Here is a 20,310-nt window from a genome sequence, read left to right as displayed (position 1 = left end):
GGGAGGGGTCTGGGAAGCAGGATGTAGAACAGGAGGCGATTAAGGCAGCACAATTATTGAGCAATTACAAAGCAGTGAATGGGAATAAGCTGCATGCTGCTTGCTGGAGATAGGAGGCAAGCCTTCTCCCCCCACAAAAACCCAGATAGGAATAGGATAAGGCTATGCTCCTTATTCTGAGGAGAGCACATTATCAACAGTCATACGTTAGCCAGACTGGGGGACAAAGGGAAGCAGACAAAGGTAAATTTGGACATTTGAGGGCTAGTCAATCAATCTCCTTACAGTTTCAGTAACGGCTACCCAGCCAGTCATTTGAAACTAGTTACAGGCTTAAAATGAAGTGTACAAGTCAAATATCCAAGTCCATTAATGGAGATAAGGCACAACACACCTAAACAAAGATGAAGAATACAGACAGGCTCAAAGACTTCTCTGCATGCAAGGTAAATATTTGCCAAGAATGCTTCTTATTTATACTATTTTCAGTAAATTGTTGTAAAACATTATTAATAACCCATGCTACTAAATGTGATTCTTTGAGGTCACAGCAGAGCTATTTTGTTTCTAAAATGACACAGATATAAAAGACGACTAGATAAGCAGAAACAAAAGTGACATCCAACAGCACACGAAATTTTTATGACAGATGGGAAAACTGAATCCCAAATTTAAACTGAAAAGTATTATGCAGAATCTCATCACTAAAACCTCATTCCAAGTTTTATCCATGCTATTATGTGTGCATATATCAAATTACAGGACTGAGCCATCGAGGGTTTTTGACGTACACATTGATTTGTCACACCTTGAAAGTGAAGACACTCTAAATATTCACATGCAAACATGCATACTCGGCAAGATGTTGATGTATTCACATTTCTCTTCCACCCTGCCCAAAATTGGGCAACGGATTTGCTCAAAAACTGGCCTCCAACTGTGAGGTGAGAAGATGCATAAATTAAGACTAACCATAAATTATATTCTCTGGGATATTCAAATTATTCTGAGATTATTCAGATCTTTACATAAATCAAAACTGAAACAAGTCTCAAATTACTTACTCTAGCATAATTCAGTAGCTCATGCACACCCCCAAACACTCAACATACTCTAGCAGTGCCTAAATACTCCCAGCTGTCCATCTGAGAAAGCAAATTTCTAATAGACAAAGGAAACAGAAACCATCCTTATAAAATGGAAGCTCTTGAATGTGCAGTACTTGCCTGGAGGGTCCTGCTAAGGTAACAGTGGCGTAGGGATCACATTGCCCATTCACAATGGGAAGCCCTTGGCACTCCAAAACTCTAGAAAACAAGAAAATTAAGACAAATTAATTAAAATTGAAAGAGACTGGAGTGAAAATTAAAGCAAAGCGTTTTCATAGTTTTCTTTTCATAATACTTTACACTAGGGAATTGAAATGTCACTAAGCAGAAACATTTAATTTATACCTGAACATGAAAACAGATTTTGTTCTTAAATACTAACTTTAGTAGGGTCAAAAATACTGTTAAATGACTGAGAAACCTTAAGTCAAAGGATTCTTATTATGCAAGCTCAGCAACTGAAGGTTCATGAAGTAGGAGTCTGCTGTCAAGATGGGAGCTGTCAGCACTTTAAAATTCTGTGACAACTTATTCACCAAAATACATAACCAGAATTTACGTCTGTAACAGAAGATTAAAAAAACCCCACACAGACAGATCCCAGAAGTAGTTAAGTAACTTCTCAGAATAACATTCATGAAGACCTCAGTGCTTTTGCAAAACTTGGCATGGGCTTATTTGTAAAGGTGTGTTAATTACATATCAGGAAACAACATGACACAGCCAGCCTTCTCCATGTTCAGCAGCTCTGCAGTCAAGTAGTAACAAAGACATTGGAGGGACAAAATGGAACAAACTGCGGTTTGCTGCACACAGTGGTGGGAAAGCTGCACTTTTGCACTCTCATTTCAACATCTCTTTGGAGAAAAAAAACCAAAGTAATAGGAAGAAAAAACCCAACATGGCTCCCCCGAAAAGTGAAAAAATGTTGCATGTTTCAGAAGTTAAAACCTACTGAAGAATGCAGTACCATCTGGAAACACAGACAAGCCGTTTCCAAGACTCTCTCCTGCAACAAGTTCTGCTTCCAACAGGTAACCTGCTGGGCTAATGTATTTGCACAGTTTTAACTGGAAAATTTCAGTGAAGACAAACTGTGAAGCTCTTTGGGCAAGTCAGTAGTACTACCACTGCAGTGTGAAATATCATCCAAAATTCTGGGTGCTGTAACATCACATGAAAACCAATATCCTTTTTACTGTTTTCAGTGACAGTAACTTCAATGCAAAACAATATTAAGATGACCAATAGAGAAAAAAAATCAGTAACAGATAGTGTTCCACAATTTCATCCACAAGGCAAGTTATTTGGTAGCACACAAGGTAGACTGTAAATACAGCTTAACCACAGGCCTATTACTACTTACTCTCCATAAAGGGAGAAAAAAAGTAATATTCTGCATCAATACAGGAACGATTTTTGTACCACAGACGGTACAGTCTAGATAGGTTCATACACAGGTAGCTGAAATAATACATTACATTCATAGCTGAACTGTCCTACCCATGGCTCCTCAGAATGAAGGCTAAGCTATCTTTCAATATAGACAGCACCCAAAAACACTCTCACCCACAAGCTTCTCAGTTGCACAGCCCTAACCTAGATGACTCCTCATTGCTAATTCACTAACACCAGTACAAAATTATGTTCTGTTTTCTGGAGATGCAAGTGAAATCATAGATGAAAACCACAGAGAGAGTTAGGAAAAGCCTGGATTGCATAGGCAATGTGCTGCTTTCATTTCTGGACTTCTATTATTTCACTACAAGTTTACCATCCACACAGAGAGAATTTAGAAGCCTCTGAACCACCTAGTTTGACCACATATCTGATACTGCAGAGTGCTACAACACAGACAGTGAAATCCAAGCCACAGATTCTACCCCAGCACCAGCTGGAAACACATGGTGCAAGCTTCAGGAACCCTCAAAATCAAGCAACGCACAAAACACGTGATTTGGTTGCCTCAATGCAATGCATACAGTGCCACTTGAGATGACTTCGTTTCTTCCACCATCCCTTGCTGCTGCTCCAGAGAGGCAGGAGGTACCCATGAAACATGTAAATTTGTGAGCTCCACATCTCGCAGAGGCCTCATAAATATACCAGATGCCTGTTTTCAAGCAGCCAAATCCTACTCCAAATTCACCCAGCCTACCTTACAGAGAAAGTGTAGAATAAGCTTTTTTTTTGTACATGTAATAATACAAATACTCAAAATTGTAAGGGAAATGCCACTTTTTAAATCTAAAAAGGGCAGATGAGAACAGAAAGAACATTACGGAGAACTTTACACTGTAGCCATCCTATAGAGTATCTGTCAGTGCAGGAGGAAAAACCAGTAAGTACCAGAAGAAAGTTTTTATGGAGAGGCAGGTGCACCTTGATTTTCATACAAGTAAGGGACAGACCACTTTCCTTCCACTGGTCTTTATACTAGTAGGACCATATTCAGAGCAGAAACACTTTGCCAGTGAGCTACAGCAGGACTGCTGATAACTCTTTCAGGATGGCAGATGTAGCTTGAACAGATTCCTATTTAACAGAACAACTGTACAACAAGTGCCAGTGTCAAACCAAACCCCCCCGTTCTAGTCCTTCCTTAAAGCAGTCTGAAGTTCCTTAAAATGAAATAGTAACTCAATGGCTTTATAGAAGTCAGCCAATTTTCTGCTGATGATGAATGGCTTCCGAGCAAGCTCTCATCCATATGGGAAGAACTAGGTGAAATTTAAACAGTCAGAGCATGTGGCCAGAGAGAGTATGACTCCTGTTTCAGTAAAAGCAGTTCTTTCCAGAGCATGTAGAAAGTGATCCCAGAAAGCATAATCTACACTAGAGGACATACAGTTTGCAAATCACTACACAAACAAAACTGAAAATTAAAAAAAAAAAAAAAACCCACAGATGAATCTGAATGATGAAAAGTGTGAACTCACCCAAACAAAAAATATGCATACCCTAACTGTACACATATACAATGACAGGATCTATTCTAATATTGCCACATAGAAGAATTTAAGGTTTTTCTTGTGGATAGCCCTCTGTTATCACATCAATCATCAGCAATGGCTAAAAAGGCAAGCAGTATCACCAGCTGGTTGGAGAGAACACAGCAAGGTACATCACCAGATGCCTACGATTTGAATTGTGTGTGCTCTCCAGAACACATGGAGAAGAACAACAGATGGCTTCTAATCACTCATAGCTCTCCCAGGTCTGTACTCTCCAGCTCAGAAAACAGAAGTTACCCATCCACAAACAGCTTACAAAATCATGAATGGTGTGAAGAACATTTCCTCACAAAATAAGAATTATGGGGCACACAACGAAATTACCAGACAGAAAGTTTAAAAATAAACAAAAGGAAGTACTTTTTCTATACAATGAAATTGCAAAACTTATTGTCATGAAGTGTCGTGGAGGCTGAAAGAATACGTGGATTAAAACCAGCACTACAAGAACTCATGGAGTGTAGGTTCGTAGGCAGCTATTAAAACTTAATGGTTCAGAAGCCTCCTTCAGCTCAGGAAATCCCAAACTGCTGATCAGGAAGGGTGCAACACTGGAGCAATCATACCACTTGAAATATCACTCACAAGCAAGTACCAGAAACAGTACCAGGCTAGACTAGACGGGCATTTTACACACTAGGTAAGTGGTTCTGTTCTCTGGGGAAAAAGCAAAAACAAAAGGAAAAAAAGAAAAGGAATAAAACAAAATACACAGATGTTCTTGTGCAGTCATGATGACTTAAGAGTAAGATGCTTCTTTGTGCACAGCTGGAATAAGAAAAGCAAAAACAACCTTGAAAGAAAAAAAAATGTGGAAAAACAGGAAACAGCCAACAGATTGTATCACAAGCCTTTCAGGTGATTTAAAAGCAGTTATTGTCTAAGAATGCTGAAGAAATCAGGCAAAAGACTGAAGACTTGGGATTTTGAGGAAGGAAGGCTGTGTTTGGAAAGACGCTCATTCTGGTTTGTCTCTTACAAAGCATTATGAGGAGAAACAATAAAATTCAACAATGCACAGGTCTGGTTGCCTCATATTAGAACACTCTCCTTAGCTACAGGATACTGCAATGTTGGGGCTGCTTTTGTTACAGCCATTTTCTTCAGTCGTGGGAAAGTTGCTAAGTCAATTAACGCTCCTCCTCTCCCAGCCTGGTACCAAAACACTGGCTTCACTTGGCAAGCAGGAAAAGAGCTAGAAAAAAATGTCAGCTACTCAGAGACAATAAAATGGAATCTCAATTCTGCCACATGGCCATCACATTATTTAGACTGACAGTTCATATCTGGATTAGATGAAAAAGAAAAAAAGAGTGTAATAAAGGTATCATCTTGGGTGTTACAGCGGGGATACTGCAACACGTGTATCAGACAACGAGGCCCGTGGAAAAGAAATATCTATGGACCGATTCTTGGTAGATGTTTCAGAGATGTTTATTTCTCCACCCGCATGGCCGGGGCTCTGCCGAGGAATTGCGGCAATCACGGGACCCGAGGGTCCTTGCCCGCGCAGGGAACACAAACCAACCAATGGGAACGAGGCTGAGCAGGGGCAGGGAAACCCCGTGTCTCCCCTCAGGGTCCCTCTCCCAGGACCACATGGCAGGGGGAAGAGACCCCAACACTTGGGAAAGGGGGGCATAGTGGGAGGCAGTGAAGAAAGCCAGTAAAAATAAAACACCCTTGCTCTAGTCATCTGCAAAATTAACTTAACTTACACATACTAGAATAATGAAAAAAAGCCTAGACAACCAAGATCATTCAAGAATTACAAGTCAACTCATCAGACCCTAGAGAAAAAAAATTGTCTGGCGGCTGCCAGAATCTCTTCTACCCAACTGGTAATTTCTCACCATTAGCTGTCTGGAGCCCAGCTGGGATAGAGTGAGCCACCCCTCACAGCTTGCCTGGCTGGGCAGAGCTAAGGTTAGTGCTGGGTCATATGAGAAAACTCTCAATGCAGCTGCCTCACTATATTTTGCTTGTGGTTTATAAAATGAATAGGTTTCAAGAAACAAGGCAGTTCAGTTTTCAACGTGGCTCATGACCAAACCTTCAGAAGAGTAAATAAGCTATGGAAAATTCCCAGTGGGTAAGAGAAAAACCTCAAAAACCTAAACACACCATAAGCATGCCCTTGTGCCTACAGAAGCTGAGAGGGTGGCAGGAGCAGAAGATCTTGAAAAAAAAAGAAAGAGATTTTTCAACAAAGACTAAGCAGCTCATATCTGACAGCACAGGCATTTCCTCTGCCTCTGGGTAGCCAACTAAGCAGTGTGGGCTGTAATCTCTGACAGCCCCTACACAAACATACTCAAAACCAGGCTTAACACAGGTGAGCAACACCAGAATGATCCAAGCCCACAGGCATTCCATGCTCCTTCCCTGAAACTGCAAAAATTGTTTAAGAATTACAGGCTTTGTGATTAGTCCAAGATGCACATGTGTCATCAGCCTCCTTGTGTGTCAGAATGGACAACCAAGGCAAAAACAGACAAAGAAAAGAAACCAGAAGAGACATAGCTGTTCTTAAAACTCGTATGTGTATTTACTGTTTTTCCAGAATAAATCACGTCCAGTCTACCAAGTCAGGCTCACTTGTTTCCCCACTTTCAGCCTATGGGAGGGACTAGCACACCATTCTCACTCTCTCTTCTCAAATCAGACTGTTTTCTCACTGTGATTCCTCAAGAGAAAATAAATACATCATTTTTTTTTCTATACAACTGCTTTCTATAGCTGTACCATGTATTTTAATTGCTTGGTTCCTGGGATCAATATATATACTTTGCAATTTTACTCATCTATCTTGCCATTCCTCTATTTCCAGCCTCTGTATGTTCCACCTCTCTTTCATTTCTTTATCTTATTTTCTTGGCCATACTCGAGTTCTGCTCTGCATTATTTTAAAGATGAGAGACTTCCTCCTTGCTTGCTCTAGTGATCTAATGGTTACTTGAACACTCAGTACTTTGTGAGGTAAGCCTGACCAGACAAGCACCAACAAAGCAAACTTGTGGTAGATTTGTCAGAACTGTCATCAAAACAATGTATTTTTGGCTTATGGTAAGTACTTGTTTGGTAAAGTACATTCCCCAGAGCTGGGTATATGACTTAGCTTCTCAAGTCTCTCTAGATCTCTTTTTTTCCTTCCCAATTTTTCTCTTCTACTGACTAGAGTCATCTCGTAATATATGTACTATCCTGAGTACTTTGTCTTCCAGGGATAATAGAACACCTCTAAATAGTCTCTCCTTGTGACTGGGCTTCTCATGGCACATAAAATAAGGCTATTAATCTTTAACTTCATAATAGAGCAGTCCAGTCTTTTTTCCTAGTCTGACAGCAAAGAGGTGGTGTCCTTTCCTTGCAATGTTCAGTTCATTCCTGAATGTTCTTTTCTTTCGGTGCAGCTTTGCACCACGAGCTGAGCTCCTTACTCATTCCCAGTGGTTTAAGAGGAACTTTGATGTAATGCTGCATGACAGATTTTCATGTACACCTTGGCCAACCTCACATCTGTGTGGGCACATGGTAGCTGCTCTCAGACCAGTGAACTGACTTATGCCTTCCACCACAAGCAGGAATTATTACCAGGCCTCCTTCTTATTCCCTTTATCATAGCCTTAATAAACCAGTTATATTCACGTGTTGCAGAGGGGCTTTGAATGCAACTGCATTCACCACTAATAAGCAGAAAGGTGCTATGTCTAGCTCAGAAAATTCCCTGAATCTTAAATTTTTGGAGGCCAGGAGAGTGTGTCACTGTATGACTGCTCTCATAATTCTTCATCTCCTAGACAGACTCAGCATCCTGGGCTGAGTCCAACCAAATGCGACATCTGAACTGCTGTTTGTGCACCTTCAGACAAGCCTTGCACTTCCCCTTCACTTCCACAAAGTAATCTACTGGATCTCCACTGAGGACTTAACATAAACACACAACCCATTTTTGTCAAGAGGCTGACCAAGAGGCCAGTTTCTTCCGGAATAAGACAAAAATTTTTACAGTTGACTCAATCCTGGTTTTAAATTCCACTCTGCCTTCATCATCAAAAATACTACAATTATTACATCCCAATCTTCTCAAAATTTCTTTACCAATCTATACTCTGACTCTAACTTGACCCTGTCCCCACAGAACAAGGAAGCTAAGAATACTGAATCCACATATTGAATCAAATCCTTGTCCCCTGGATGATCATCTGAAGCTGAAGGATCATGCCCACTCCCAGTAAGTGAACTCCAGTAAAAGAAGAATTCAAAAGTGCCTATTCCTTGACTTTCAGAAGTGGTTGGTCTATTTGCACCAAAACAAGTTTTCCTACTATTCTTCTCACCTGAATGTTATTCTGTACTGTGAACAGACCAGTTTCCTCTGATAGCAGTTCTCACATCCCGGGAATTGCCTGCAATGATGTGCTCTGGTTCACCTTCAAGTTACGTCCCGCACAGACACAAAATGCTACAGTACTGTGTAGTGTCTGGTGACCACTGACCATGCCACTACAGTAGAATGAACCAGGGAAAGGAAAGGATGGAACAATGTCCAAGTGGATATAGCCATACTGAACAAAATACATCAATACTTGCTTTATCATCGTGAGTTTTCCAGACATTTTCCCATTACATTCTTTCATCTCTCCAGGAAACCTGAAACCAGAGTCTTTACCCAATCCTCATCCACACTGCTGCTCTCCAGTCCATCCTCCCACCACTCTTACTGCCCCTCCAGGAAAACCACTCTCCTCCAGGAACTCGAGCAGTACCTTATTTTCCCTGGATAATACCCTCCTCCTTCTGAGTTTATTTTGTGAACAAACAAGTTCTGGCTTACAATCAAAAAAAACCACTTGCCATCTCCTTAACACTGGAGAGGATTAACAATTAACTGGAGCTACTTCCCCCCCCTTCATATGGCAATGCATTCTGCCACATAGGTCCATGGCACTAAATGAAATCCTGCCCCATTCACACAAATGGCACTTCACCTGGACCAGCAATTTACTCAATGCGTATTCCCTTAGAATAAAGACTGTACAGCATTTGAGGCACTGACTCTGAAATACTTATATACAAAATACATTAGACACTCAAAACTACTCCAACAGGCAACTATTTTGGTTTTTTTTCCCCCCAAAGCCTCTATGGCAAAAGCACAACAGAAACCTTGAAATTGAGATTACAGCTGCAACCCCATGTAAGCACTACCTTTTCTTCCCCATTTCCAGTTCAGTTGAAAACACAGTCCAGAGAACTATTTAAACACGTTCTTAAACCCATGTTACCCTGAACAGATTCCTTCCTAAACTGACCTGCAACAGTTTTTGCAGCCTCATGCACCACACAGATTAGCTTTTGGTCTTAAGTGGAAAGCTCTGTATGCTCAAAATTTCTGTCTCACACACATGATTCTTGTTAACAGAAGGCTGTCAATGGTGATTTCCTTCAGAGAGAGAAAAGGAAGAGGAACTGACTGCTAGTGTCTGGGTTCAAGCAAAAATTTCTTTTGTAGTTATTTTACTGAAGATATTTTATAGTAAAACAGGGACAAATATTCATACAAAGCCAACAAATAACATATAGAAAGCAAGTGAAAGCTAATGAGCACAGCCCCTACTTCCCCATTCTAAACCAAATCCTATTACAGATATTACAGTAAAACTACATCCAATGCAAAAATAACCCTACTTCATTAAATATAAGGAAGGGACATATACATCACTAAAACCAGTATCACTTCAAATAAACTGCAAACTTCTCATGTCATTAAACATCTACACATTTAAAAACAGATTTTTTTTCTGCTATTAATATGGGAGCTGTCCTCCATAGTACGGTTCAAAACATCCCATTTGCTTCCCAATATCCACTCTAGAAAGACCTTTAAAAGCACACATTTACGGAGTACCATCTGTACTCTCTACTAAAGAGACCAGACTAAAAAGTGTGTGTCAGCCATCCTGTTCTCGCAGGACAAGGACTTAATCCATTGGTAGTTAAGCCAGTTTATGAGCCAATTACAGGAGAGTTGCAAGCTTCCTAAAAGCCTCTTCAGAAAACTCTTCAAATATGTCAATATTAAAAAATGGTTAAATTATCCCTTATGACAGTGCCCTGAGGCTTTAAGCAGATACACAAGCTCACTGAAATTTTGAACCACACTGACTTAGTGACTATTCCTGGCACTGACATCATCATTTCCTTCTGCCTTGGTCTCAGACTGGCAACCCCAGCTATTAACAGGGAACAAGAGCTTAACAACAGGAGAGAAAAGAGAAAGGCTAAGCAAGGAGAAGTTATTTCTAGTACATGCTGATATTCAGAGAAGACAAAAGACTCAAATAAAAGTTAAAGCAAAGCAAGCAGTATATAAAAATAATAATGGAATAGCAGAACAAAATTAGAGGTACAATCAGGAAAGGATAAATGTGCTTAATGATGGTACTATATTGATTCTTGTAGGGGCAAGTTAAGAAATTTGAATTTCATGCAGTATGGCAGGGAGCCAAGGAATGGGTTAACACATCAAGGCAGTTGCAGAAGCTAAAGCAGCACAGTGGGAAATGCAAGAGGAATGAAGCACAAAACAGCAACAATTACAATACACAGCAAATTATTAGAGCCCAGCCAGCAGCTTTAGCTGAGCCGACTGTGGCCTGTAGCAATCCTAAATGGAAGCAATGAGATCCTGTCTGTACAGGCTGATAAGAAAAGAAAGACCAAAAGGCAGCATGGGAGTCAGAGGCAGAAAGGCTCCTATGGCTAAATAATGAAGCCAGACTGACACAAAAATCTCCCATGTAATTTTTATTTGCTTGGAAAGGTATATTGGTCTGTGTATGGGATATACAGGTTTTATGGAAAGAAAACTGCAGTGAGATCTGACTTGAGACCTGTCCAACTTTAACCTGCTCCCAGGAAGGAGCTGCAGGCACACAGCACAATCCCACCTGTCACTGTGTACATGCACGAGCACATAAGCAAACAAAACAAGCTGCACGAACGTGTCCTGACTTTTCCCCTCCACCAGCCACAGGAGGCCAGAAGCATCTACAACTATTAAATGTTTGATACCCACATGAAAAGAAGGAAGACAAAATAAAGAAGCTGTTGGAATGACTGACATTCATCCCTAAGACAGAGTGTGATACATGGCAGAGCAGAAGTTACCAAGAAATCACCCAAAAGCTTTTGAGCCTACTGGCAGGAATCTGATTATGAAGTAAAAAGATAAGGAAAAGGTTAACAGCAGACGCTTTAAAGAACTTATGACAGAGAGAAGGAAATAAGGCACCCTGGTGGGGAGTGGGTAGGTGTGAGTGTGAGAGTGGGGGTATTCAACTCTAAGAAACAAAAGAGCTAAACAGAAGCAGCTCATCCTACGGCTTTCCTGCCTAGCTGGTGAGCAAGAGTTTCCTCCCAAGAAACAAGTCAAACAGATATCCCAGGCTGGCAACAGACAGTAATTTAGACATGCTGGTAAGTGATCTGAACTGACAGACACCTGGAACAACTGGGAGAACATGAAGAATAGCAAATTGGAAAAGAGCATCTAAATCACATGCCATTACACATTTGAACCACAGGGCCCAACAACCCAGAACTCCTGGGCCAAGAGAATGCATCAGCTGAGATGGGGGATGGACACAGGAATGGAAGACAGGGGAATGAGATGGTTTAATGAAAGCCATAGCACCAACAGAATGTTAACCCAGCCAAGCTTCTTCTCGTCCCTACCCAATCCAAGTATAATGATTTCTCTACTAAATAAATTACTGAATACTCTTCCACATAGATTTTCACATCATATGTTTAATTAGATGTAGTAACAAATACACCTTTCTAAATGAAAGCAAAACAAAAATAGGTTGCAATTTATAAAGAAAATAAGTAATTATTCGTGGAACTACAAAGCAATCAAAGGTGCCTTCAAACACTTCACAGAGACTACAATCTTCTGTAATGAGAATGGCTTGGCACACCTGAGGTAGGTGGAACCTTTCATGCTTTAAAATACTCAACTTGAAACAACTCAGAACAACTCCTGATTACATTTATGTGAATAATCAGACAATTTTGGATCTTGATTAACAATAATTATTATTAAAGGGCAGTGATTTTTGCTACACTTTGCAATACTTTCATTAAGGAATTCAAATTAAGTTGATTCATCAGCCCTGCTGAGACCTGATGGCAGTTATGTTGCCAACTAAGTTCCAAAGTAATGCTAATACACTGAATTTGTTTTGATAAGAGAACTGGGCTAAGGCTATACAAATTGTGTCACAATGAACATAAAAATGCTCTCCAACTAGAATTCACAAAATAATCTTAATAACTTGATTCTGTCAAGATTTACATATCTAAAAAGATGTTAATGTATCTCATTCCGATTACGGACAATGAAGTAATCAAACACAGGAGGCAAAAAATAAAAAAACACACAGTATTTAACACTAAAATCATGGCATTATAACTTCAAAAACTGCCCTTTATTTAAAAAAATATAAACCCAACCCAAACCAGAAAGATTCCATTTAAATCAGATACACCAAGTCTGTGAAAGGCGGGAAGCAGAACAGTGTGTTTTTTAGTAAAGCAAATAGCAACATATAAAACAAGCTTGTTAAGTTTCATTTACCTACATTTTTTACACTGATGCAGACAGAGCTATTGATAGAATGGTTTGGGTTGGAAGGGACCTCAAAGATCATAAAGTTCCAACTCCCCTGCAACAGGCAAGGACACCTTTCACTAGACCAAGTTGCTCAAAGCCCCATCAAAGAAGCACAATCATCACAGGCATCAAAAGGCACATTTTTTAATACACTTTCCTATGAAATTAACTGAAAAACCCTTATCAATGTCCCTGACTTGGCCAAAGGAGAGATCAAACAGGATTCATAAACCATTTATTTCAAAAACCAGCTGTCACAGGATGGTGACTTGCCTAATTTGAATCATTCCTCTGGTCCTACAAGGAGATGTGCAACAGTGTTCTGTGCTATTCACACTGTGAACGTAATACAGAAATTCCACGAAGGATGTTTTGTGGCTTCTCTGTGGCAACACCAAAGAAAGTAAGTCCCCCAGACAGAATCTTCCATTAGCAGTGAAACCTCCTTAATAAAGCATCATCCTCTGCAATGCTACAACTGTAAAGCACCAGGCTCTTAAGGCTGTCCACAGTTTTTAAGACGTTAGGAAAATACCTATGACTCCATAGTAGGACTGCCTGCTACTGAGTCATATCAGAGCAAAACCCAGAAGGTGCCTGGAGAGGAAGCCACAGACTTCTAACAGAAGACAAAATCCCTTTAACCTGTTTGATAGGAAAAAGCACCAGTTACGACTACCGGCACAATGAAAGCACAGCCAAATGGTAAACCTGGTAGTCCCTAAACTATGCAAAGCATTACACAAATTGTAAACCATTTCCACTGGCACACTATCCCATTTTACTGTCTACTCTGAAAGGTCAGTCATGTCATAGGTTTAGCTATGATACCTCATTCAAAGAAGAAATCTGCTTCACCAAGTGGTGGTTATACCATTGCTTACACAGCACTAATTCTCTAGAGATGAAAAGCAATGTAAAGTGTTCTTTATTAAAGTTTTTAGTGGCTTGTCACTTCAGATCATCTTATGGAAAAACAGGATGCAAATTAGGGCATAGTCAGATAGTCATGCTGGTATAACCAGCTGTTATTAGTAGCCCACATCAGCTTTTTAATTCCAGTTATTGCACAAACAGTTCATACTCGTGTTATGGCTATCTTCACAGTTTGGGACCAAAAGGGATCTTTGGGATCATGCAGTCTGGCCTCTTTTGAGACAGCGGTGAAAGCTCTCACCTAGTAAAGTTGTGCAACACGTTTATGATGCCTACTTCAGTTTGAGAGCATGTTTCTTAAAAGCAATCAAGGCTTAATTCAAAGGAATCACAACTATTAAAATATCCTTACAATGTTCTACATAGAACTGTTTGCTGATTAATAATCATGACAAAAACAAACAAACAAACCCCCCATCCCCAATGGTTTTACTACTGGTTTCCCACTAGCCTTGAGCTTCCAAACACTGGTTATCACTTATGGTAGGAATACGTAACCATCAATTCAGAAGGACTCCCTTCTAAATATTGTGCATACTGAGATTTCACAAATCAGCTAGGTTGGAAAAGACCTCCGAGATCATCCAGTCCAACTTACGACCTAACACCACCATGTCAACCAGACCATGGCACTCAGTGCCACATCCAGTCTTTTCTTAAACACCTCCAGGGACAGTGACTCTGCCATCTCCCTGGGCAGCCTGTTCCAACGCCCAATCACCCCTTCTGTGAAGAATTTCTTCCTAATGTCCAGCATAATCCTCCCCTGGCACAGCTTAAGTCTATGTCCTCTTGTCCTGTCACTGGCTGCCTGGGAGAAAAGGCCAACCCCCACCTGGCTTCACGCTCCTTTCAGGTGATTGTAGAGAGCAGTAAGGTCTCCCCTGAGCCTCCTCTTCTCCAGTCTGAACAACCCCAGCTCCCTCAGCTCCTCGTCACAGGACATGCATTCCAGCCCCTTCACCAGCTCTGCTGCCCTTCTCTGGACACACTCCAGCACCTCAACGTCCTTCCTAAACTGAGGAGCACAGAACTGAACACAGTACTCAAGGTGTGGCCTGTATCGTTGGATTCGGCCCATCAATCCAGCCTAAGTCCCTCTGCAGAGCCCTTCTACCCTCCAGCACATCAACACTCTCCCCAGCTTGGTGTCATCAAAGCTTTCCTTGCAAAAATCAAACAGTCACTCACTGTAAGACATATTTACCAGCTCTTCTATTCTTCCTGTAGCTCTTCCATGAACACTTCTGAGTTTAACAGCATCCTTTTTAGCCTGGTCTCCTAAAGATAGAGGCTTAAGAGAAAATGCTTTCTGTCTGTATTTGTCAGTCAATCTCCTGCTGATGATTTTTTTTAATAAGTTGGCATTTTCCACAAAATTTGAATAAGTGGTAGAGATTTCAAAGGATACTCCAGTTCTACTAATTTTATTAAACTCAATGGCTATGCAGAGAAGAAACCACCCCTGGATGTCCCTAGAGAGAAAAGAGCTGCACACAGCAGTTCTCAGCAGCTTTTGACTGAACAGCACATTAATAGTGAGTCTGCTGTCACACTGTGCCACCTTTTACAAACATGATGTTTGGGCTGGTGGGGCATAAAACTGGACAATACAGCAGTGACTGTCAAACAACTAAAAGGGTAAAACCACACACAGTGAGTACATCTGCAGCTGTATACAGTCTAGCTGAATTGTTGCCTCTGAAGCTTGTATGAAATTATTACAAAAACATCAGCTTGGAAGCAAGTCAACTGTAAAATAAGTTAAAATTAATTGCAGACACTACTGCCTCCAAAAGCACAGCCTCCTTGACAATTTCTGTGCTTACTGCAGTTTCAGAATATTTCCCTTTTCTCTTAGTATTTATGAGAACAAAATGATTAGAGAAACTAGCGACCTACCTTGTAGGGCAGAAAGGAGTGGGACAGTGAAAATGACAGGTCTCAAAGTGCTATTAAATTAAAAATGTGTATTGAAAGATTTTTAATCTGACTCACAAGTGCTTTTTATATTACAAATATATAATTGGCAACATAGATTAATTTTTCCACTCTTTTCAAGTCTTACTGAAATTTCCAGAAAATGGCATCAAAATCAAAGGTTTACACCAAAACAGACAAGTAGGGGGACATACAGTAGATACCAGGTGATTTTAGCACAGTGGACTCTGAAAGTACTGTCATAGCACAGAATTAGTTACATTCTCAGTACAATAATGTATCCAGAAGCATGAACATGATTACTAGCTCCTCCGGATGGAGTAGGGCAAGAGATACTTTCTTATTATTGCCACATCCACTTTAAGACTTCTTGCAATAACTTCCTCTCAACAAGTCCTTCTGTGAACAATGAAGTTAATGACAAGTGCTTCCCAGGCATTGTGTACCATGTCTCTACCCTCCTTATATCTGAAAAAAAAAAAACCCAAAAAAAAAAAAAAAAACCAACCAAAAAAAAAAAAAAAAAATCATCCAAAATCATCCAACCTCAATACTTGGGGCCCTGCAACTTCCTCTTTACCCTCCAGCTTCCCCTATTTCTATCTTGATGTCTATCCTTCCTTGAGGTCTGTCCTGAGTTCCATTCTGCTATCTAAGTATCATACTGGCAAGTGTTGTTCTTGGAGCAACAGATAAAAAATTTGCAGAGACAAGTGACATTTGTAATTTGTGCCCCATCACATTGCTCCTTTAGAAACTTCTCTAGCTTTGGTTTTGGATGGTGCCTGCCACAGAAGCTGTAGAAATCCCAGAAGTCATTCAGAATGAAACAGGGTACAAGTTCACCCTTGTATTATGCTAAACACCGTGTACTCCAAAGAAACTCCAAAGAACCTTTTGATACAGGTCGTGTTGCAAGACAGGTAGCTCATCCAGTTTTTCCTAGGGCCCTACCTCAACTGTAATTGAACTGCTCCAGCTGATCATCATTAAAGGACATCAGTGAAGTAAAAACTGCTGACATTTGGGGCACTGACAGCCTATCAAAGGTGCTAACAACTCACAGTTCTCAAAATCCATGCACCTTTTACAAACATGGATACTACAGGAATACTCTCTAACGCCCTCAAAACACCCTAACACTGTGATCTCAAGCACATTTAGAAATGAAATAATTTACCATAAGGATTTATGACTGAATAATTTGCCTCCATTTATAATCCCAGTCTATGTCTATTCTGTGTAAAACAGGAAGTACTGTCACGTTATTTACACAGCAGCATTTACTACTGAAACAGAATGACTTAATACTTACATTTGAGTCTTTAATTACAAACTGAGTTTTATACCTATTCCACAGAGTCATGTGATGACTATTCAGTCTCAAAATGGTGAGCATTTTAAAACATGTTCTGCTGGAGGAGGGTCTAATTGAAGTTGCTGTTGATTGGGATTACAGATAAAATGACACTCATATGCGATTTGCATAAACAAAGAATTTCATTAACAGAGGCGAAGCACTGAAGAAACACTGAATACAAAAACAAAGAAACATGAAACAAACTCCATTTAGTGGGAAACACAGCAGTAGCAGAAGATAGTATTTCTAAATATCAGAGGTTTAATGGAGAGCGAACACTTGAAACTTGATTTAGGCTACAAAATAGTCAACAGAGGCTATGGTGGGGATGGAGAAGCACAGCAGAGGAAGTGTAAACTCAATGTTATGAGAGCTGGGAGAAAAGAAGAAAAAATTGATGCACCATGTTAAAGCTTTATAAAGATACATACCTGTTCTCTATTCCCCTCTGTAATCCCAAAACCCACAGCACTGCAGCATTCCATGATAAAAGTACCAGATAGTATGTGATTCAACCTCTGAGCACTTTTCCCCCATCAGTTTGTTATGAAACCCATACAAGATTAAAAGCATGATCAAGATGCAATCCTGCAGAAAAGCCACAGCTTGATACAGGGCTTGCTCTCTAGAGAAAGGAGATTGTAACACATTTAATGGATGCATGAGTTTATCCAAAATGAAGCCGAGAAACCACTTTATGCCTTCATTAGCTTTCCCTCCCAGGAGCAAACAGAAGTTGAAATTTTTCAAAATACTGTGAGTTCACCTGATTGATGCATACATTAAACTGACCTTCTTGTAGTTAGCAATACCTTTTTTCCCCCTAATTGATGTAGGTCATATTTTACGCAGGAAAATAAGCTTCATTTGACCCTGAAGTGAGTTCAAAGCTGGCTGTATGTCTCTGCAGCAGAGTAGAAACTTCTCTAAAGCAACACAAATGTATATTCTCTAAACCGGAAGCAGCAAACCCAAGAGGGCTGGGTGGCTCATGGACCCATTCTGGACGTAGGCAAAGAGCACCGAGAGCTGTAACATCACAGGAAAAGCAGCCACTGCCAGCTCTGGCCTCAGGCTATCTCCACACTCAATAGGAGCTGCAGCCTTGCACCACAATAACATACCATCAAGAGCCTGACACTGAGCACTACTGCCTCACAAAGCAACAAAACATTGCCTCCATGAAGAAACACCTCCTGGTTCCTGCTGACGCTTTCACGGAACACCAACTCCATTTTGGAAAAGGAAATACTGAATATGACACACCACACTCAAAAGAGAGGAGCAAACCCTGCTCTGCACCACTGACAAGTAACTAGACGTCACCACCACCTGTTACAGAAAACCAGATTACTGTGAGAGATTAAAGAAATGTCATCAAGCTAGTAAGTCCAAGTGTTTACTGCATTAAAACTGAATTCAGAAAAACAAACAAACAAACCAACCCCTCCCAACCAAACAGCAGAGAAAAGTATTATCTAAAACTTTGCTGGTCACTCTGCCTGCACTCCTGCTTTCTGCTCTTAACAGCATCAGAAAGACCACAAAATTTGGTCTTCAGCATCAGTAGGTAAATACAGCCATTTAGTTCCAAGCTTTCTCTTTAATCCAACCCTTTAGACAAATTCTTAACCAATTCCTGGTATTTAAGATAGCTATGTACTAGAAAGTAAACTAGCTCCAATGTAAGCGAGAAAAGCAGGAAACAAGCTAGTTAGTAAAGGGGAATTCTCAGATGACTCAAAGATGATGCTTGTATGTTTTAATTTTACACAAATGCATTTAAGCATGTTCCATGATTGAAGGACTAGCTACATTCCTGTAGTTTTTCAAGGTGTCTCCAAATGCAATCACAGGAGAAAACAGCAAACCTGCACCAGACAAGACGGGATTGTGTTTTCCTCTTATGCTTTAGATTAGGATCTAGACTCCTGATCTAAAAGCAGGAATGGCCATTATCTCAACCTTTCCAACCAGACTTTACATGCCCTTCATGAGTTGTGACCAACAAAAGAGAAGGGCTGAGCCTCTGAAATTTTCAAAATGAAGCATCATTTACTATAACCTTAGAAACATCGTATTGCATAAGAGACTTTTAAACAGTTGCATAAAGTCAATCTGATTTAGGGCAGTGGTTGTCAACCAGTGAGCAGCAATGCTCATGGACAAGGAAATTCAGATCTATAATGCAAGCAATCAGAGAGGAAGGTCAGATGCTGCTCACTGCATGCTCTGTGCTCTATTCACATGGCCGGGAAGGCTGGGGAACCATCACCAATTCCCAGGACTCCCACCCCTAGGCAGAGACCTTCTGCTTTAACCACACCTGACAAATAAAACCTTCTTCCTTACCTCCCTCTTCCGAAGGTTTTTAAAGCCCACAGATCAGTCACTGTTCTTTTAATATTCCCTGAAGCACTTATCGTAGGGATGTCATACCTATTTATTGTCTCCTTTCCTGCTTGCTCTTGTAAACTGCCCATTCGACTTTGTTTCACATGAATGGAATACACCTTGTAGAGCCCTTGAGAGAGTTCCACAGCATTTAATTCATGAATTAATGCAGAGCAGCCATGTCTTCCATACCAGAGCTACAAAAGATTCATTTACCAAATAAAATTTCAGCATTGATTATGTATTTGTAGACTTATGAATTGTTTACTGGAAAACCATGTCACTACATATGAAAGAAAGCAGTGGCCTCTGAAGCACACATGTTTAATTTAACTACATAGATTTACTGGGTGGGAGAATAAAAGAAGCAGGGGGGAGAAGGGGTGAGCTCTTCAAAGCAGATGTTTCCAAGCTTTTTTAAAACTAAGAGACAAGACATAAGACAACACTTGAAGGAGCAGCTGGGTACACTGAATAAACACAGACATTTAAATGTGACTAATTACATACACATGCTGGAATTCTCAAAGGATGATCAGGGAGCCAGGCTCCCAGCTCATTCTGACTTTCAACAGGAGTTCAGTGGCCTGTTCCTTCAGGCATGCTGCAAGATGTCATCTTGCTAAATACAGAACACTGCTTCTAAATGTTGCCTCTAGTCACTTAACCACAGCAAAGGCTACAGAATGCTACGAAGCTATCTACACGAGCCCTCCTCTTTATTAAATAAATACAAATGCATGTATCTGCTGTCCCTTGCCTGTGTGAATCTGACAGATGAGACAAAGTTGTCTGGACAGCCCGGAGGCCTTAAAGCCTCTGGGGAACCACCTTTCTGTGCTAAACACAAATATGTTGTCCAAAAACAGCTCTAGC

General features: G+C 40.4%; 1 protein-coding gene across 2 annotated transcripts in view; it reads right to left on the bottom strand.

The window, feature by feature from the left end:
• RASA3 (RAS p21 protein activator 3) overlaps nt 1-20,310 on the bottom strand; it is a 132,229-nt gene that overhangs the window by 32,822 nt on the left and 79,097 nt on the right. For both annotated transcript variants that reach the window (XM_039549555.1, XM_039549559.1), the window contains exon 6: nt 1,227-1,307. In XM_039549555.1, coding sequence (XP_039405489.1) covers nt 1,227-1,307 — 81 coding nt within the window. The remainder of the gene's footprint in view (nt 1-1,226; nt 1,308-20,310) is intronic.

Source organism: Corvus cornix, chromosome 1 (genome assembly GCF_000738735.6).
Source record: "Corvus cornix cornix isolate S_Up_H32 chromosome 1, ASM73873v5, whole genome shotgun sequence".
Taxonomy (NCBI): Eukaryota; Metazoa; Chordata; class Aves; order Passeriformes; family Corvidae; genus Corvus; species Corvus cornix.
Note: the sequence above shows the minus strand (reverse complement) of the source record. Positions and strands in the feature narration are given on the sequence as shown.